The sequence below is a fragment of the Zeus faber genome, assembly GCF_960531495.2.
Source record: "Zeus faber genome assembly, chromosome: 3".
NCBI lineage: Eukaryota > Metazoa > Chordata > Actinopteri > Zeiformes > Zeidae > Zeus > Zeus faber.
Window position 1 is genome coordinate 16,634,718 of NC_137190.1, and position 21,858 is coordinate 16,656,575.

The 21,858-nt window shown below is 41.6% G+C and overlaps 1 protein-coding gene across 1 annotated transcript; it reads left to right on the plus strand.

Annotated features, from left to right (window-relative positions):
* Positions 1-7,865: 7,865 nt before the first annotated feature.
* LOC307228261 (ribosomal protein S6 kinase alpha-2-like) lies at positions 7,866-21,430 on the plus strand. Its single transcript, XM_079997880.1, has 20 exons — positions 7,866-7,943; positions 8,516-8,596; positions 9,007-9,086; positions 9,546-9,652; positions 10,731-10,768; positions 10,900-11,042; positions 11,276-11,346; positions 11,712-11,800; positions 12,157-12,221; positions 13,729-13,831; positions 14,064-14,212; positions 14,315-14,437; positions 14,942-15,031; positions 15,526-15,684; positions 15,812-15,973; positions 16,279-16,355; positions 16,630-16,747; positions 17,048-17,104; positions 19,084-19,164; positions 19,586-21,430. The coding sequence occupies exons 1-20, from the start codon at positions 7,913-7,915 to the stop codon at positions 19,784-19,786; spliced, it is 2,025 nt and encodes a 674-aa protein (XP_079854006.1). The 5' UTR covers positions 7,866-7,912; the 3' UTR covers positions 19,787-21,430.
* Positions 21,431-21,858: the final 428 nt, after the last annotated feature.

Below are 21,858 nucleotides of genomic sequence, written 5' to 3' on the forward strand. Positions count from 1 at the left end.
GGATATTTCATAATTAATCTACATCTCTCTCTCCAGTTGGTCTATAAATATTCATGTTGATGATCTCTTTATAGTCTCTTAATCCGAGCAGGACAAAGATGGAATCATAATCCGTCGGCCCCTCCCACAACGCGGACTAGCAGAGGCACACCACAAAGGTATAATTACCCCCTCATAGTTACATAATAAAATTCTAACCCTACAAAAGAATCATTGACACTAAATCGATTTGAAATGCATTTTAATATATGCATATTCAGTAGGCGTATACAAAAATGACAGAAGATGCATTTGTATTGTCAAAGTGTAAAAAAAGTAATGATTAAAAAAAACGACAAAAGAAACTAATAATAATAATAATAATATTAATAATGGAGTGACAACAAATATAATAAATATTACATTATGGTACATATAATCAGAAGAACACGGTGGTTGAATATTTGCAATGGACACACCCCCGTCTTGACTGACCTGCTTTCAACCAAAACACTGTAAAACTACTGTACTATCTCTCTCCCTTTCTCAATTTCAGTCTCATCATTCCACCACCCCCCCCCCCCCCCACCCCGCCTCCCCCCAGCCCCCAGTTATGCAACACTGCAGCTCTGCAAAGCTGCTGATGTGAGGGATCCAGGTACACACACACACACACACACACACACACACACACACACACACACACACACACCAGCCTGAAGGCTTTGTAATGTAACAGCACTCCATTATTATTCAATCGATCGTTGTTCCATATTCCACTGTTGTTGTTGTTGTTGTTCCGAATTGAATTCTGATATGTTCATCCCTGTCCCCTCTGTTCCCTTGTCTTCTTTCTTTTTTTTTTTTTTTTTTTCTTTTCTTTTTTCCGCGCCGCCTTGTTGTGTTTGCGGTTAGATGTCATGTTAGGGAATGTGACAGGAGACACAGAGAGGGGGGGGGGGGGTGGAACAAGGGAGGGAGGGAGGGAGGGAGAGGTAGACGGAGACACAAGAACAGAGGCAGGGAAAGCTGTGTAATGCCATGTGACCTGCCCAGCTGTTGCTGTGAGCTGGTGGTAAAAAAAAACATGGGAGAAAGAGACGGAGGGATGGGGTGGGGTAGAGGGATAGAGGGATAGGGGGGAAGGACAGGAGGAGGGGAGGAGGTGAGAGGGGGAGAGAGAGAGAGAGAGAGAGAGAGAGCTTCGGTGAGGAGGAGGAGGGGGGGGGGGGTCAGCACTCTTTGGCAAATAATGTAACCGGTGACAATCCCTCGTTCTGCAGAGGGAGAGAGGAGGGGGGAGAGGGAGAGAATCCTGCATGCACATAGAGGGCAGAGGGAAATGAGAGAGGGATCAACAAATAAAGGAGACAGAGAGAGAGAGAGAGAGAGAGAGAGAGAGAGAGAGAGAGACGGGGGGGTGGTGGGAGGTGAATGCACACACACACACACACACACACACACACACACAGACAGACAGGGATAGGGAGCTGTAACACACACACACATGCACACACACACACACACACACACACACACACACACACACACACAGGGACACACACGCGCGCACACACACATACACACACACACCTCCCTGTCCTGATTCAGCTGAGCAGATTTATTCGTCGCCTTCCGATGCAGCCACACGCCGCTAACCTGCTGCGGACAGAGGACGGGCTGGAAGCGGAGGCAGCTCCTGCAGGATAGCTGTGTCCTGCTGCACTGCAGTTTGGGATTCTGCAAAAACAGGAGCGACGGAGAGTGAGAGAGGGAGAGAGAGAGGGGGGGGGGGGAGAGAGAGAGAGAGAGCGAGAGAGAGAGAGACGGATGAAATCCAAAAGAGAAATATCAGAAGGATGGGAAACTATGGCGACATTGCGGATGCTCTCGTACGGGAATTAAGAAGAACATAGGAAGGGGGATTCACAAACTGGACGTATTCCATCTTTCTTTCGCTCTTTCTTTGTGACCCCTGACTGGGAGGTGATTTTTTTATTATGGGATAGACAGGAGGGCTTTGTTGTTACCATGGATACCAGCATGAGGAAATTCACAGTGAGAAGATGGTTCTCTATCTATCTGAAGAACAAGGCAGCGAGAAACAAGAACAACACGGGGTTTTGCCAACTGGAGGTAAGTATGAATATATAGAATCTATCTATCTATCTATCTATCTATCTATCTATCTATCTATCTATCTATCTATCTATCTATCTATCTATCTATCTATCTATCTATCTATCTGTCTATCTATCTATCTATCTATCTATCTATCTATCTATCTATCGAGAGAGAGAGAAAACTTCTGTCAACTACAGTTTAGTTCATGTGTGAGTTCATGTGTCCATGCGTGTGTGTGTTTGTGTCCGTGAGTGTCCGTGTGTGTGTGTGTGTGTGTGTGTGTGTGTGTGTGCGCGTGCACCCGACACGTGCATGTGCATTGCCGGGGCCGTTTGTTTTGTTGCAGCTCTGTGCAGAAATGTGCAGCATTCCATCTGGTAACCTAAAGGTGAAGGGAGGTCCCGCTGACAGACACACTGACGGATTGATTCCATGTGAGGCCAGGACACCGGGGGCCTATTTATATTCCAAACAGACAAGTTGAAGAGAGAGAGAGAGGGAGGGAGGGAGGGAGGGAGAGGGAGGGAGGGAGGGAGGGAGAGAGAGAGAGAGAGAGAGAGAGATTGCAGTTTGCAGCTTATCCACCTGAAAATTGGGGATATAAATAGACCGAGCCCGCCCTCCCCTCCTGTGTGCTCCCTCCCGCCTCGCTGTCGTCCAATGCAGATGACTCAAGCTGACGGGCCGGCCACCTGTCCTGTCCCTCTACCTGGCCGTGTGCCTGACAACTGCGTATCGTATGACTATCCCAAATAATAAACAACAACAGCGTGATGGGTCGTTGAGCCACCTTGGAAAACACTGGAATCTCTTCTCTCTCGATCCCTCTCTCTCTCTCTCTCTCTCTCCCTCTCTCTCTCTCTCGCTCGCTCGCTCGCTCGCTCCCTCCCCTGGGACATCAAGATGCGGGGCGAGCTACAGAGTGCTGCACCAGGATCTGGTGGAGATTCGGAACCACACCTGCTACCAAACATTGGCCAGGGGGTCTTAAACCGGGGGTTCTCAACGTGGGGGTCCTTCAAAGAGGTTCAAGGGGGTCCCTAGCAAAAGGCTGAATCATTAAACTTCACGGATATTTCATTCGAGAACGTACTGTTTAATAAAGAGTGTTTTCATCCGAGTCTCACTGTTATCTCCCTAACAGGTTTGGAGGTTTGGGCTGAATCACATCTAAGAAAAAAATTCTTCTCAGATTGGGATCCCAGAGACAAATCCTTATCAGATGGGGTCCTTGGCCTAGTGTTTACTACCGTTTCATATCAAGGACCCTGGTTCTTGATATGAAAGAGTTTGAGAATCCCTGGTCTAAATAAACCACTCTGCTACTTCAATTTACACCTCACTGAATATCTATATGTATATATCTCTATTATCACCTCTTTTTCCACAGATAATATGAATAACGTTGTACAGGTAGACCATAAGAGGTGCCATAAATGGCCAGCAGCCATTTATATTTCTGCCTGCCTCTTAAAAACATATAAACACCCACGTAGTGAATGTTTGAAAGATTTTAAAGAACTGTATATTTGTCTTTAGATAAATTGACGATTGACATTTGCTTGATATTGTTCAATAAAGCTATGTGCATACGTGGCTTTTAAAAAGATGACCATGAATGGCACGTTGGCTGGAAAGGGTCGCTTACGTAACAGTGTCACTATGGGTTATGTCGGTCAATACCTTCATAGCAACAACACCCAGGGCATCTGCTGCGTGTGTGTGTGTGTGTGTGTGTGTGCGCGCGCGTGCGTGCGTGCGGTTCAACATATCTACATAGCTTTTTACCTTAGTTTTGCATTAATCTGTTGCTTGTGAATTGATGTTTGGAATATTTAGAAGACAATAATGCCAAGTGAAGCGCTTAACGATAATGTTTTAGTTACATTATTGGGTTACACTTTATTTGGGTACTCAACTCCTATGGATCCTGAAAGTGCCACAATGATAAATAAATGAATAAAAGAAAAATAAAGAAATAAATGTGGAAATATAAAGAGGAATAACAAACTATTGAAAATAAATATAAAGAGGAATAACAAACTATTGAAAATATATAGAGAAAAAGATTGATAAACCTGGAAAAGAATATAGTACTATCAATTAGTGTGAATCAGAATTTATTAATCCATTTACAAGTATTACTCATTTTTTAAATTTATTTTCACATTTGTTTGGTTATTCATTTCGAAATATATTTCTTTATCTATTTCCATATATATTTCTTTATTGATTTATTTATTTCCATATACATTTCTTTATTTATTTTCATATATATTTCAACATTTATTTTTTCATTTCTTTCCGTAGATTCTCTATTAGTAGTTTCTCTTTCTGTGCTTTCCTGATGAGCATCGTACGGCTACTTCTTGCAGATTGTGCTGGACAACTTATCTCAACTCAATATCTGTATTTGTCAGCAGGGATATTTGGCCAAGAAATGAGCAAGAGTTAAAATAACTTGTCTGAGTTCACTTCTCAGCTCTTGTTCAAATTCTGCCACGAGACATGCTGCGTTCAAAACAACTGGGAACTGAGAAACTTCCCAATATTCAACCATTCATAATATATTTCCATGCCATTGACTATGAACGGCGCATTGGTGATTTACGTTTGGGTGACGTCCCATAACGGAATGTTGTGGAACTCAGTCCTCAGTTTCCGTCACGGAATTATGAGATGGAGGGCCATTCATTTTCCTCAGCAGAAGTAGAGAAGTTTCCAGTTCCCAGTTGTCAAGAACGCAGCAGATACACTGAAATAAATGAATAAATAAATGTAAAAATATATATGAAAATAAACAAATAAATGTATATGGAAATAAATAAATACTCTTTACAAAACAAATGGAAATAGGTAAAGAAAAATATTTGGAAATAAATGAACTAATAATTGTTGAATTGTTAATATAAAAATTCATTTAAAACATTTTGGAAAAAAGTAAAGCAGTAACAAATTCTGATTGACACAGATTTATCCCTAAGTTCATTTCCAGATTTATCAAATTCATCAGAATGATCTTTTTCCGTATACTCCAAATGTTTTTTTTATTCCTCTTTAAATTTCTCTTTATATTTTATATTTCTCTGTACAAATATTCATGTACTGTATTATTCTATTCAAGTATTTATTCCTCTTTATTCCTCCTCATAATATATTTGTTTATTATGTTATTCGTTTATTTTTCATTATGGCACTTTCAGGATACCATGAAGTGTGTCTCAACGGATTGAACTGACTTAAAATTAACTCTGTGTGGACTAGTATTAGTATTAGTACTCTGGTACAGTTAGGTCTCGGGGCAAGGGGTTTGTTTAGAGACGTGAATGTTTAGATATGAGGTTATATTTGGTCAAGTTTGGGTATAAAGCAAGAGATTGTATAGTGTGGTTAAGTTTACATATTAACCCTTGCCAAAGATCTAGGGAGCCCCTGATGTGCAGAGGAGTTTATATTCAGTTTTAATTTCATTTTTATTCAGTCTTAGGTTCGGGTTCTCAATCTTGAGTAGAACACTGTAACTTACCCTAACTTCGGTTTTAAAATTTGCACTATTCAAATAATGTATAGTAGTGTTATTCATTTTATTCAATCATATTATCAACAGTCATTACTCACATTAGCACCAGGGGGTTGTAAGTTGTGGAATGTTTTTTTCTTTTTTCTATGTTATTCATCCATACAGCAGTGCATGCAGATCGTTTAGCACAATCTCTCATCTTGATTCGAGGTGTTTTGTCACTTCATGAACTCACCAAATTGACCCTCTCTCTCTCTCTCTCTCTCTCTCTCTCTCTCTCTCGCTCCTCTCTCTCCTTCCCCAGGACGACAGCATCCTGAAGGAGATAGACATCAACCACCACGTGAAGGAGGGCTGTGAGAAGGCCGACCCCTCGCAGTTCCAGCTGCTCAAGGTTCTGGGACAAGGATCGTATGGAAAGGCAGAGTATCAATATTTACTAAAAAAAAAAAAAAAATGCAGAGGGTACGACGCACGAGTCATTTCCCATGGAGAGGCAGACGGCGAGCGAAGGCGATTCAATTAATGGGATCTTTATTGACCGTGACACCGCCGCCCTGAAGCCAAATCAAAAGCTCTAATCCCTGCAAACTAATCTCCACCTAAACTTAAGACACGGTGGTTAAACATTCCTCACACGGGTCCCGATGCAGCATGAGCAGCAATATCTGAAATGCTGACAAGTGCGATTTGATCAGTTCTTGGCTAGATAGTGCATTAATAAACCTCTTGATACACATCTATAATATTGCTTTAATTCTGGAAAATGAATTGTTAACTTTTGTTTCACATCATTTTCGATCCCTTTAACATGAGCTACACTAATACATTTAATAGTGGGTCACAGGAGTACAATTTGGCGTCTTGGTTGGTATAAAAAATAAAATTAACTCATACACACTATGTCTTTATAAAAAAAAAGGTTTATTTATAGTATGGCTTTTGGATCTGATACTGTTCTCATGCACGGACGTCTCTCATATCAACCCAACTTGACTCACCATTGCAGCTTCCGTTGTCAATGTGAACTCAGCTCAACTCAATCTATGTAAAATATATATTTTTGGACTATTTGTGCCTTTGTCATAGAGTGCAGTGAAGACAGACAGGATATATTGGGTCATTTTAATATCTCATCTACTCGAATGCAAAGAGAATCTGCCGAGGAAGTAATTTGGTTCAAACTTGGTTTAAGTACATAAATATTTATTTCATCTAAATCACACTGCTCGCCACATGAGTGCATGTGGCGAGCGTTCTGAAATCAATGACTATAATACACCGATCAGTCACAACATTAAAACCACCACTAATAACCACTAATATTGTGTAGCTCCCCCTCGTGCCGCCAAAAGAGCTCTGACCCGTGGAGGCATGGACTCCACAAGACCTCTGAAGGTGTCCTGTGGTATCTGGCACCAAGACCTTAGCAGAAAATCCTTCAAGTCATGGAAGTTGTGAGGTGGGTCCCCCACGGATCAGGCTTGTTGTTCCAGCACATCCCACAGATGCTCAAACAGATCGGACCCGAACCCCGGCCATCCACATGATGAAAAAGAAAATGTGATTCATCAGACCAGGCCACCTTCTTCCACTGCTCCATGGTCCAGTTCTGACGCTCACGTGTCCATTATTTGTGCCTTCGTGGTGGACAGGGGTCAGCCTGGACACTGACCGGTCTGCAGCTACACAGCCCCATACACAGCAAACTGTGATGCACTGTGTGTTCTGACACCTTTCTATCATAGCAGCTTTAACCTTTTCAGAAATTTGTGCTGCGGTAGCTCCTCTGTGGGATCGAACCAGACGAACTAGACTTTGCTCCCCACACGCATCAATGAGCCCATGGACACCCATGACCCTGTCGCCGGTTCACCGGTTGTCCTTCCTTGGACCACTTTTGGTAGTTTCGAACCACTTCATGCCAGGAACACTCTACAAGACCTGCTGTTTTGATGCTCTGACCCAGCCGTCTAGCCATCACAATGTGGTCCTTGACAAAGTCGCTCAGATCCTTACTCTTGTCCATTTTTCCTGCTTCCAACACATCAACTTCAAGAACTGACTGTTCACTTGCTGCCGAATATATCCCACCCCTTGACAGGTGCCATTGGAACCAGATGAGCAACGTTATTGGCTGATCGGTGTATAATGTAATGTAATGTAATGCAATATAATATTATACAGTATAATGCAATGTAATATAAGGTAATAACTGGTGGGGATGTGCTTCGCCAGGTCTTCCTGGTGAGGAAGATTCGAGGTGTGGACAGAGGACAGCTTTACGCCATGAAGGTGTTGAAGAAAGCCACGCTGAAAGGTGAGGACATTTCAACACTTTACGCACGCTGCTCAAAGCATGAAAATAATTCATTTATTCAAGGTCAGGGAATTGAATGAACTCCTTTCAAAGCGCGGTCCACTGAGGGCCAGCGTACAATTTCATAATCCTTCTCAAACAATGAGTCAGACTCATTGTAATTCCACCCGGCTACAGCCAGTGCCGGTGTCAGTGTTAACATATTTGCTAAAATATCAGTTTGCTTGCTGCTGCATTTTAGAGGATTTCGGGCTAAAGGAGGTTTTGGTGTGTACTTTTTTCGGGGGGGCAGGGGGATCAGAAGCGATTCTGCAGAGGATGTATCACAAAGGCAGGTTGGGAAGTTCCACTCTGATTCCGTGTCTGGGTACAAGCTGTAATCCTCTCAACACCCTTTGGAATTTGGGCACGGCCGCGTATCCCGGTGCGCTTTGTGGACGTGTCACATACTGAAATAATCATTCTGGGATAAAAAAAACAAAAAAAACAAAAACGGCGGGAAGTATAACAACCAACAACTCGTGCTGACTCGTCCTCCATTCTACTCTGCGTTTCGAATTTCTGCTTTTTAGTTCGGGATCGTGTGCGTTCCAAGATGGAAAGAGACATTTTGGCAGAAGTCAACCACCCGTTTATAGTCAAGCTGCACTACGGTGAGTCTGACATCAGTGCATCGCTGGCAAACAGAAAAATCCTGAAAATTGAACAAAAAAACAAGTACAATGTCACAGGATATACAATTTCAACATATTGACCCTTTTCCAATTGTAAAATGTATGTTTTTGTCGAGCTTTCTTAATTTTGTCATGTGTACTGTAGTAAGTAAAGTAAACTGTAAAAATAAACCAGTGCTCTCTAACTTTTAGGAGTAGTATAATGTTCACTTCAAAGTGGATTTAGGAAGTTCTCACATGAATTTGATGAATTTTAAATTAAACAAGTTGAAATTTACATTTTTGTATTTGTCACATTTCCCCTTTTGTGTGTGTTTTGAAAATGTTTTATCTTATCTTTTTTTTTTTTTTATAATCTTTTATTATATCATATGTTATCTTATCTTCAGCATTCCAGACGGAGGGGAAGCTCTATCTTATCCTGGACTTTCTGAGAGGAGGCGACCTGTTCACGCGCCTTTCTAAAGAGGTTTGTTAGTTTCCCTCATTTTTATGTCGTATAGATATTCTCCTCCTGTACTAATAACAAGCAGTAGATAAATGTTGGGAACGTTAAAACCTACCATTACAAATGTTGGAGTCTCCACCCACATGTACGGTTTTGGGTAGTGACACAGAGTCTTTCTGGCGGAGGGGTTTTTAGTGTCGCCACAGACAAAAAGCTGGCCAAAAAGGTAAATAATAAACAATTCTGATGACGACAATCAGTCTGGGCGCAGGAGGGATTTCCTCAGCTCCTGTTGGGCTGACGTGCCATCTCCCTCTGTAAGACTGACAAACATTGAGAAGGCTTCCCGGACCCGATTTGGCCGAATCAGCGCCCAGGTTAAGGCGTCTGCAGCTGCGGCTTGACCGCGCCCCTTGTTCCGCCAGAACATATTTGGATGTTAACGCCGTTCTTGATGTTTCCTTCCTCTGTGTGTTCCAGGTGATGTTCACTGAGGAGGATGTTAAGTTCTACCTGGCGGAGCTGGCGCTGGCCCTGGACCACCTGCACAGTTTAGGGATCATCTACCGGGACCTCAAACCCGAAAAGTAACAACCTTACACACACAAATCATATACACACACACACACACAAACACACACACACACACACACACACACACACACACACACACACACACATACACACACACACACACATAGCTATTTATTTACCTTTTTATTTATTTGTTTGTTTGTTTATTTGTTTGTTTATTTATTTATTTGTTTATTTGTTACACATTTTTTTGCAGATTTTCAACGTGCAGCAAGTTCAGTTATGTTTTTTTTTTGTAATCAATGTATTGATGGTGGGAGAAAATAAGTTATTCCTGCCCCTTTTCAGATACTTATGTACATATATTTTTTGCGAAGAATTTTCCAAATGGTTTTTTGCCTTCTCAGTTCTTATATTTTTAATTCTTGTGTTTCTTATCTATTGTTTCTTAAATGTCTGAAATAAAAAAAAAGGTAAATAAATCAATCAGTCAAAATCAATGATTTTGTGGTCAAAATAAAAAGGACCAGTGTGTAAAATTGAGCGGCATCTGGTGGAAAGGACTTGGCAGAAATGAAACATAATGTTCATAAGTATGTTTTAACTGGTGTATAATCCCATGAAAATAACAACCGTTGTGTTTTGTTCCCTTGAAATGAGCCATTTATTTCTACGTAGGGAGCAGGTCCTCTTCCACGGAGGCCGCCATGTTGCGCCGCCATGTTTCTACAGTAGCCCAGAACGGACAAACCAAACAGTGTCCCTCCCGCTAACCTCCGTAACGTTACCGGGTGGTCTATCCGGTTTTCGGCTCTGCAAACGGATAATAAGCTCTGTATCCTGCTAAAAATGTCTTGGTGTCAGACTACACTCCCCGAATAAAAATATTCGTAGCATTCCTCCTCTAATGTCAGCCCGTAGCCACCGCAGGTCCTCCTCGTTGGAAAGGGAGGGGGAAGTGAAGTGAGGGGGGGGGGGGGGGGTTCAGTTTGTTGCAATCTGCAACATCACCACTAGATGTCGCTAAACTCTACACACTGATACTTAGTTTAGGTCAATTACGTCTACATTTCTGAGGAGGAATTTGATGTTATTTTATGATATTGGGTGTCATACTTGTCTCCCCGACAGTATTCTTTTGGATGAAGAGGGGCACATCAAGATAACAGGTCAGTCGCTCAAAGCATCTGCCTATGGGGGTCAAAAGTTTGGGAACAACAGAACCCTACTTTCCATTGTGGTGTAATATACTAAAAACATCTTTCTGTGCGTCTGTGTCCGTCTTTCTTCCCCCTCGCAGACTTTGGTCTGAGTAAAGAAGCGATAGAGAACGATAAACGAGCGTATTCCTTCTGTGGGACCATAGAGTACATGGCTCCAGAGGTGGTCAACAGGAGAGGGCACACGCAGAGTGCTGACTGGTGGTCCTTTGGTGTACTGATGGTGAGTATTATTGTCATTCCTCATAACGGTTCATCATCGTCATTTTAGGCAGATTATTATTATTTTTTGATGTATATATTTGGACTACACTATTACTGCAATATTTGTATTTTAATTTTGTATGACTTTTGCAATATGATGTATCATATTATCTCTTTTCATATCATGTGGACGATAAGACAACTTTAACACACTTTGTGTTTTTGTTTTTTTCTGTCCGTTTTATATTCCAGTTTGAGATGTTGACAGGTTCATTGCCCTTCCAGGGAAAAGACCGAAAGGAAACCATGGCTTTAATTCTAAAGTAAGCATATATTTAAATCTGTTATAAGCACTTGTTTTGAAGGGCAGATGTGCTGATCAATTGCTTCCAATGATTTATATTTAGGGTTCGCAAAAATTAGTTGAAAGGGATGTATTATTATTATTTTTTATATATTTTATTTTATTTTATTATTACTATTATTATTATTATTATTATTATTATTATTATTAAATCAGTATTAAAAACACAGTTTTTTTAATGTCAAAACCAAATTGATGTATTCTGTAAGATTTGTAAGTAACACCGGGTGGTAGTGTGCAAGTAGTATAATATTATAATATATAAAATATATGTATAGTATAAAATTGTTTATTTTAAATTGTTTATTTTATTTATTTCTGCAGGGCCAAGTTGGGCATGCCGCAGTTTCTCAGTCCTGAAGTGCAGAGTTTACTGAGAGCGCTCTTCAAGAGGAACCCTGCTAATAGACTTGGTATGAATGTATTTATATCCACGTAAAACGAAACCATCTCGACTAATAAATACAGTAATTATACTCCTGGTCGACGTATTAATGTCAGGCTGAAGCAGAGAGCTTACATCAGGTTCTGGTTTTATTTCTGCTTTGATCAGAACGTCTGGGGCTTTCTCTGGGCGTGATGACTGAGTGTAAATGACAGCAGCACTTATTCTAAACGTCAACATTATGTGAGCTGAATAAATCGCTGTACATAAGTGACGGGTTGTTATGGTATTTCCATGCTTGTGTGAGAGACGTGTTAATTCATCTGACACTTTAAGATAACTGAGTGGTACATGAAGGATTTTCTGTGTGTGTTTGACTGACAGGTGCAGGGCCGGATGGAGTGGAAGAGATTAAAAGACACCGTTTCTTTGCGCCGATAGACTGGAATGTGAGGATCTTATAAAGTATTGATGTATAGGATCATTCTGTCATGAATATTATAGATTATTCTATTTAAATCTTCTCAGTCCTTTAATTCTCAGTCCAAGTTATAATTATTATTATAAGTTGTTATTATATAAACTTTATTATATATTATATATTATTATAATTATTATAAGTTGTTATGATTATGTTGTTATTGCTCTGCGTTTTTTATTATATTTTAATTTCGTCATCTCGTATCTTTAAGTTTTTCGGGGCTAAAAGTATCTGAAACACAACAATGGCAGTACGCACAGATATGTTTGAGGTCTCTTTAGAACCGGGACGTTTCAGATGTCTTCTATATGTCTAAATACATTTAGAGCAGAAATTAATTAAAAACTATCCCGATTTCATTAGTTTCAGTGACGTCATCATCCGAAGTTATTTAAGTCCAGGCTTTGTCTCTCAGAAGTCATTCTCCTCCAGCCACTTGCGAGTGCGACACCTAGACTTGTGCAACCGGTCAACGACAAGACACCTTGAGCGGGTGCTGCATTTAAAGGAAACTCGGAAAACTGTAACTCGTGCTGCGTCTTACAAAACATGTCAAACGAATAGCCAATCGTACAGAGCAGTGAAACCACCATGTGACACGAACAGCCAATCGTACAGCAGGAACGCCGATGCTTCCTCTGCTCTCTGCCTGGCCGTGGCGCTCTCCTGTCGGCATCGCACAGCGGGGATGAGGCCCCCTGGAGCTGACATGGCGGGTCTTCCTCAAATGCCAATTTGAGCTCGAGCTTGCCACCTCCCAACCCGAGCCCGGCGCAGCCCCCATCCCGCGCAAAAGGAGAGCGAGCCAACCTTCGTCTTTCGGACTCATTCCCCTCTAGCAACTTGCAAGTACGACATCTAAACAGACAGCTTGAGCCGGGCTGTGTTTAAAGGAAACTCTGAAAACTGTAACCCGCGCTGCGTTTTACAAAACCCTGGAAAATATAAATGTTCAAAGGAGACGTTTTCACACCGCAGGAAGTTTTCGGAACCATTGGAGGAGCCGACCTTTTCTTTTGTCCATGCGTCATCCAGGACAACATGCAGTGATCTAAGTGAATGTTGATTGGTCCATACATAAGTCCACAGTGTTTGTAATTTTTGTTACTTGTGCTGCACTTTACAAAACCCTGAAAACCATAATACGTACATAAAACAATTAAACTGGACCCTGTATATTGCTGCCTACGGCTATATTTATTATTATTATTATTATTATTATTATTACAAATAATAATGATAATAATAATATTGACAATTATAATACAAATAATAATAATAATAACAATTACAATAATAATTGCAATAATAATTGTAAATACCTTCTTTGACTTCAATGAAGATATCACTGCCCATGCAGATGATGCTTGCTCAGAAATGCCATCACCACCTCACACTCCTGACAGTCATTGCAGTCGAAGAAAGGCTTGGGTGCCTGTCGTTGATGAGGAGTTGTTTTGCTGTTTGTCTCGCAGAAGTTGTACAGGAAGGAGATGAGGCCGCCGTTCAAACCGACTGTCGGACGACCTGAAGACACGTTCCACTTTGACCCGGAATTCACATCCAGGACACCAACCGGTATCTGGTTTATTCATGTTGGGAGATTTTAATAGGAAATCAACAACACTGGCACAATGGGCATCACGATCGCAATTAATTGTAATTAAGACTAATTGTGTGTGTGTGTGTGTGTGTGTGTGTGTGTGTGTGTGTGTGTGTGTGTGTGTGTGTGTGTGTGTGTGTGTGTGTGTGTGTGTGTGTGTGTGTGTGTGTGTGTGTGTTTGTGTGTGTGTGCGCGCGCGCGCACCAGACTCTCCTGGCATCCCTCCCAGCGGCAACACACACCAGTTGTTTCGTGGTTTCAGCTTCGTAGCCACCAATCCCATCCAGGAGTCCAGTGTGGCCGGTTTAACGGCGTCTTCAGGGCAGGACATCAACAACATCAACCCAGTGGCACAGGTATAATGCTATTTATTGATATACTTCATGACTGGATCGTCGATATAAATAGTACTGTATAGGCTTACTATCAGTAAATAATTCCAGGGGTGTGTGTTGCAGCATCTGCACAGTGACGCCCTCTTCTCTGATGCGTATGAAGTGAAGGAGGAAGTCGGACAAACAGCCACCTCCGTCTACAAACGTTGTTTGCACAGAATCACTGCGGTGGAGTATTCTGTTAAGGTAGTAAATCTGATATTTAATCCAACACTGATAATAATATTGATTCAATGATATTGACTTACCAGTTGCGTATATCTACATTGCTATGCGGGTTTTACTGATGTAGAACACTTTGAAAATTCCCTTATAATAGAAAAATCCATTAAAATGTATTTCTGTCTCAGGTCTATTCAAATGATAATGTACAGTTTCAAGAGACCTTCCAGCCTTCCACCTACACCCCCCCAGCACCTCTTGAAGGGATGCTGTAGATATTTCTTAAATTCCACTGCAGCTAGGCTAGTGAAGTGGAAGTGAATTTCCCCCAAAATCGGTGTATCACACAAATGTAGGGGAGGATCTGGAGTCTGTAGAGGCTGCTTCAAATCCCCTTCCAAGCACTGTAGGGGTTTATTTTCTTTTTATGTCTATGCATGTATATTTTTACGTTATATTTAGTATCCAATATCCATCCAATATGGATGTTTCCAAAGAACTGTGTGTTTGTGTTTGTGTTTGTATCAGATTATCGACCGAGCAAGAAAGGATCCATCTGAGGAGATGGAGATTCTGTTAAGATACGGACAGCACCCGAATATCATCACCCTGAAAGACGTAAGTCCACACAGGCAAAACGACGCCGCCGGTCATTACACTGGAGAAAATGGTTTGTTCTCACATCAAAGACAAAGAGAACGTTCAAAGAGAGCGCTGTTTTTTCTTGATTTCCTATTTTAGCTCCAAGGACTTGTGTTTAGAATGCGTTTTGAAATCAGTCCAGTATGAGGCCCATAATTAGGCCCAGAATAAGGCTTCAAGGTCCGTAATTATCTTCTGTACATTCGAATATTAAAGAGACAAAAAGAGAAAATATGCTAATATATGTGTAATGCTGCTAAGAGGTCTTGACTGATAAAAATGTTCACGATCAGAAAAAAACATCGGAACGGTGAGTGTAATTGCAATTTGCGATCAATATGCAACTTCTGGAGGTAGAAGACTAAATAATGATTCTCTACCATCCAGAGGTCTTATTTTCCACCATGTTCAAAAGTCCATAAAAAAAGAGTTGAATTAATCTCATTATGTTTTTATGTGTGTACATACAGGTGTATGACGACGGCCATTTTGTGTATCTAGTCCAGGATCTGCTGAGAGGAGACGAGCTGCTGGACAAGATCCTCACCACGCCAAACTTCACGGAGAGAGACGCCTCGGACGTCATCTGCACCCTGACCAAGACCGTGGAGTACCTGCACTCCCAGGGGGTGAGGGGGTGGCGGACGGAGCGGCGGACAGACGGACTCTGTATATCAAGATTCAAGATCATTTTATAGATTGAAGAGAAACACCGTGTCTAATTGGTTGTGTGTGTGTGTGTCTCTTCCTCCCCAGGTGGTGCATCGGGACCTGAAACCCAGTAACATCCGCTACTCGGACGACTCCGGGCGCCCGGAGGCCATCCGGGTCTGTGACTTTGGTTTCGCCAAACAGCTCCGAGCTGAGAACGGATTACTGATGACCCCGTGCTACACCGCCACCTTCGTCGCTCCGGAGGTGAAATACACATCACAACGGCAAGATGCCTTGTCGCGTTCTGCAGAAACTTAAACAGCCCCGAACCCCAACCCCAACCCCGCCACTAACCCTGACCTTAACCCGAACCGTAGTCTATACACTCAAACAATCAATAACTATACAAATCTATAAATAATTGCAAAAAATGTTCTCCCGTAATTAAAAGCTAAATTTAGCGGTGTGTGTGTGTGTGTGTGTGTGTGTGTGTGTGTGTGTGTGTGTGTGTGTGTGTGTGTGTGTGTGTGTGTGTGTCTGTGTGTGTGTCTCTTTGTGCGTGTGTGCAGGTTCTGAAGAAGCAGGGCTACGATGCAGCCTGCGACATCTGGAGCCTGGGAATCCTGCTCTACACCATGATAGCTGGGTCCGTCTCATATCAAACAGAACATTCCGCGCGCGTGTTTCACTCCATAGTGCTCGCGGGATACTAATAAAAGGGCCTACTTACCTGAAAATGAAATTCTAAAACGAGACGGGACTCGACCAGAGGCCTCCGGGAATTTTCCCAAGTTTCAGAGTCGACCAAAGCAAAGAAGATCTCCTGAGGGATCTTGTGCGTACTTGTCCGACGTATCGCACGCGGTCCTTTCCTCTGGCGTACCCTCGGGTCCCTCTGAAGTGTTATTTCCTCTGCTCAGTTTCAGCCCGTTTGCGAGCGGTCCTGACGACACGCCCGAGGAGATTCTGGCTCAAATCGGTTGTGGCAAGTTTCTTATCGCAGGAGGAAACTGGGACCTGGTGTCCGACTCCGCCAAGGTTAAATCTTGATATTCTTTTTTTTTTTTTATTATATGTAGTGATTTCTACCTAAATATTCAATCATAATAGATAAAGTATACATGTAAGGCAAGGGCTGCCTTTTTGTACAGCGCATTTCATACATTAGGACTCAAACCCAACTAAAAACACACGCTTAGGAACGTTGGAGAAAGTTTAAACAGGCTGATTAATCGCTGAAAAGCAGTTTATATTTACATAAATACATCTGTACACTTATATCTGTGTCATTATATATTGTATTTCTGAAGGAATCTATTTGTGTGTCTTTATAAAAAGAACATTGTGACCAAAATGCTCCACGTGGACCCTCATCAGCGCCTGACAGCCCCCCAGGTAAATGTAATAACACAATGCAATGTAATCATTGCGGGGCTGTTAAAGAGACTGTTAATGCCCTAAAATCATTTACATGCATCCTCACCCTGCATCACACCTCACCATACTAACCCCAGACCATCCATCCATCCATCCATCCATCCATCCATCCATCCATCCTTCCATCCTTCCATCCATCCATCCATCCATCCATCCTTCCATCCATAGTTGCCACTTTTACGTACACCTTAATGCAAATATCTAATCAGCCAGTCATCATCAGTGTGAGTGAGAGAGGTCAGAGGAGAAGTGCCAGGCTGGTTAGCGCTGACAGGAAGGTGACAGCAACTCAAAGAACCCGGCGTTCCAACAGTGTTGAAGAGCAGAGGAACATCTCTGAACGCACAACACGTGGAACATTGAAGTGGATGATGAGGAACCCACACCAGCTTCCCCAAAGTGAGGCTACAGAGGGCCCAGGCGCGGAATTTGGTGGTGGTGTATTTGGTGGTGGGGGAGGTTATCTTGGCACACATTCCGCCCCTCAATACCAGTTGAGGATGGTTTAAACGGCATCATCTAATGGCTACATCCAGCAGCAGAACCCATTTGATGCGACTCAGTCATAATGTTTTGTGGACAAACTCGACTAGATTACACGACAGATGTTTCCTGAGAACAACCGGAGGTTTCAAGGCAAGACAAGATAAGATAAACCTTTATTAGTCCCACAACGGGGAAATTGACCTCGTTCCAGCAGAAAATAAAGAGCATATCATATAAGTCTGGTTCATTGTGGCCCGAGATGGTTTTGAGGCCCCTCCAGACTCCTCTGGTGTTCTTTTTCTGCAACTGGTCCTCCATCTTTCTTCTGTAATTGTCCTTTTCGCTTGATAATCTGCTGCAATGGGTTTGAATCCAGAGTTGTGTCAGCACAAGTGTCCCAAGCTTCCTGTTTGGAGACTACAGTAGGTGTTATGAAGTTAAAACACGTTATAACGTTATAACGTTAACATTTATCTACATGCTTTAATAATAAAATTCAAGTCAAGAGAGACCCAGTGTCTTAACGGCCCGCCCGGCACCCCCGGGCGCGTTCTCGGCGCCGCCGCGCCACCAGGTCACCTTCACACCCGCCCCCATTCTCCGGGCGCTTTCAAATGTGCCCTCGGGACGCCGTCTTTCTGAGGATCGCACGGCGTCCAAACCACACGTCTTAATCGGGTGGTTTGGCACTTTGAGGCCACCGAGCCATAACTAGAGCGTCTCCCCCCGTTCAACTGGCTGAAGGAACCTGACTTGGACGGAGAAATCGGGACTTGAACCTGCGACGGCGGCGCCCGAGACCGTCACACCCCAGACACCCGCCGATTCAGGCTTCTCTGAGGTGATCTGCACTGGATTCTCACACTCTTGCACATCTGCGGGCTGGCGCTCTGCTCATTCGTATTACAAGTAGAGTATATAGATCACACTTTTTACAAGATGTGACTTGGGTAAAAACACTCATAGTTTCCAATCAGGAGAGAAAGAGTCGAATCGTCCGCAAACACCTTGTGGGTTTACCAGCGCAGTGCCGTCGTGCCGCCAGGTCGACTTCACCCACCTTCAGCCCCGTTCTCCAGGCGCTGTTGAACTTGCCGGCTTTCAAAGTCTCATCTTTTCAAAGTCCTCATCCAGCGGATGGAAAAATTAGGACTTGAACCTGTGACGGCAGCACTGAATATATTTTGAGATGATCCTCACTGGTTTGTCATATTAAAGTCACAACCTTGTTTATTTGCGGGCTGATGCGTTCAGTTAAATGTGTTCCTAGGTCCTAGCCAGTCCTACCCGGTTCTAGAAAGCTGTACTTAATAATGTGGCCGCCATGCATCCGTACATTCCGACATACTCCTCCTCTTCCTCCTCCCTGGGGAAATCGAAAATTGTGCAAGTTTGAGTATATGTTATGGACTAATCTTTTTATATCACCGCATTTATATCCTGCCCATTAGGTTCTTCGTCACCCCTGGATCGTAGACAGAGACCAGCTCTCAGACAAAGCTCTCACCAGACACGATGCGCTGGTTGTCAAGGTCAGCTTGTGTGTGTGTGTGTGCGTGCGTGTGTGCGTGCGTGCGCGTGTGCGTGTGTGTTTCTTTAATATGTGATATATATTTTTACATCTATATATGTCTAGTTCTTCCATAAATCTTTCATTGGCATATACAGTAAACTCACAAAAGCACCACCCAGTGTCCATTCAACAAAGCAATATTTTTTAAACGATGTTTCGCTTACGTCCACCAGATGGCGCTGCCGGCCAACAATCGTATTTACATATCGTCGCCTCAAAAAGCAGCGATACCTCCTATTTATTTATTTTTTATTTTTTATTTTTTTTTGCAATGGTTAAGCCATGTTTTCAGAGGATATAAATATCAAATGTAAATATGATACAGAGGCTATAAAGGCACACACGCAAGCACATGATGTTAACTCTCCTCGGTCCCGCAGGGGGCGCTGTCAGCCACCTACTCGGCCCTGAAGCGCTGCGCTCCCGCCCCGCTCCTGGAACCCGTCCTGTCCTCCAGTCTGGCCCAACGGCGAGGAGTCAAGAAGCAGGGCAGCCCCAAAACAAGCATCACCCCCAAGAAAATGGACTGGTCTCTGCAGCCCGACGCTACATCCGGAGACGTTAACTGCAACGACGAATAGACAAAGTGCAATCGGGGGTACATAGTTTATTTTTATTTCTATTTACGAAGTGACATTCACACAATCACACCAAGACAATTTGCATCTACAAAAAGTGGCTTGGGTTAAGGAAGGAGGTTTTCTGTCCCTTCATTTTCCTTTGGATCTCAATTGGAGAAAACACCCGGTCGTTGAAATCCGTGCATTCATCCAACACATGGATTTTTTTTTTTGTTTTGTTTAATATTTCTGGCTGGCCAGTTAATAACTGAAAAGTGTGAAGAACTGTTCATGTTGCCAAAGTTAGTTTGTTTCCAGTGCCACAGAAGTATACAGCAATAGGTGAATGGATATTACTTTACTTCACTTTTCACATGTAGCACACATGGCATATTGCACAGTGGACAGGTGTCCCAAGGCATTCCCTTTTTACATGGATGTTTATGTATGATTTTTATGTATGTATCTATTTATTTGTTTCATCATTATTTTTAATTATTTATTTTTTTGCTAGGGAATTATTCCAAAAAGAGGCGTTCAGGAGTCCTGCATGTTTATGTACGAAACATTAAATGTTGCTTTACAGTATAATTTTGGCCCAATATTTCACAATACCAAATACCAATACCATCTATGTTTGTATGTCTGTACTGTAATCTACCCCTTGTTGTCTTATAGGGAATAGTGAAATGTATTGCACATTAAACATTAATTATGATGATATATTATATCATCATCGGGGATTAATAAAGTCTTATCTTGTCTTATCAATACGTCCCCATTCTCTGGCGGATAAATAGCTTTTTCGACGCTGACGTTGATGAATGTTTTCTGTTCTCGGTGTTAGTATTTTCTATATTTTGGGACAGAAGATCCTAAATGATTCTTAAATGGCCAAAGAGACAAATCAGAACAGAGAAACTGAGGTTAAAGGGGAATGCTTGGATCAATTCATTCTTGATATTAATATATAATAATCTATGGCTAATTTTATCTAATATTAAAAGTGCAATAGCTCACCATTCTCTGTGCTTTTCGTGTCAAGTCAGTAAACTCCGACGCTGTTCTGATCCACTAGGACTATCATTTATCTCTCTGCTTAGATTGTACATAGAAATAGGATGTTGTGTTCATTTGCAGATTTGGGATTCAGAGGATATTGTGTCTTGTCAGGTGATATACAGTGACAAAGGACAACAACTAGTGAATAGTAGGCCAATGCATATAATGTTACACTATATTGTTATTATTATTATTATTATTATTATTATGACTAGGATATTAGACCATATTTACACCAGTATTCAAACGGTAATAATGTACATATTATATTTGAATAAATATTGGTCTGTACATTATGTATTTTGTAATACACATCAGTGAGTAAGAATTTGGAGCATACATATACTGTATTGATTGTACCACCATAAGATACAACTGTACATATTGTTTACTAGTGTATATTATGCATAATGTGATGCACAGCCACTTTTCAGTAGTGGAAATGTAAATTGGCAATCATAAAGAAAGAGATGTAGGAGTGTATATTGTGTACATATTATATTATATTGTGTTGTGCACCTCTTTCTGTACATAATGTCTATATCTGGCCAATAATGGGATATATTGTCCAGAATGCCAAAGTTTTACAAATGAATTAAAAGAATAAAGACAGTGTTAAAATTATTGAGTATTTTATCATTTATAATTTTATAATAAATGTACGTAGGCCTACAATAAGTTAAAAATGACAAGTTAAAAATGAAAAGGACAAATTGTGTGTGTGTTTTTTTCCACTTACGATTAATTGCAATAGTTTAAAACAGTGAAGGAACTGAAGTAATTTTTGGAATTATTAGAAGAAGTGTGTTGATCTTATTTTGCTGTGTTATGTATTATCTAAATACTTGAATATTGTTTATTCATGGCTATATTTAAAAGTTTACAATAATATAGGTTTCCCAAAGAGATGAGAAATGGTCATGTTATCATAACGAGTCTTTAACAAATTAAGTTAAGATATATTCAGAGCCTGATAAATCTTTTCTCAAGACAACAATGAAAAATAGGAAATGAAATATAATAAAACAGAA

Excerpts from the sequence above, each read along its gene's own strand:
- LOC307228261 (XM_079997880.1), top strand. The coding sequence starts at position 7,913 with ATGAAGGTGTTGAAGAAAGCCACGCTGAAAG. Across the intron at positions 7,944-8,515 it reads GAAGAAAGCCACGCTGAAAG|TTCGGGATCGTGTGCGTTCC; the intron begins GTGAGGACATTT and ends TCTGCTTTTTAG. Across the intron at positions 9,653-10,730 it reads CGGGACCTCAAACCCGAAAA|TATTCTTTTGGATGAAGAGG; the intron begins GTAACAACCTTA and ends TCTCCCCGACAG.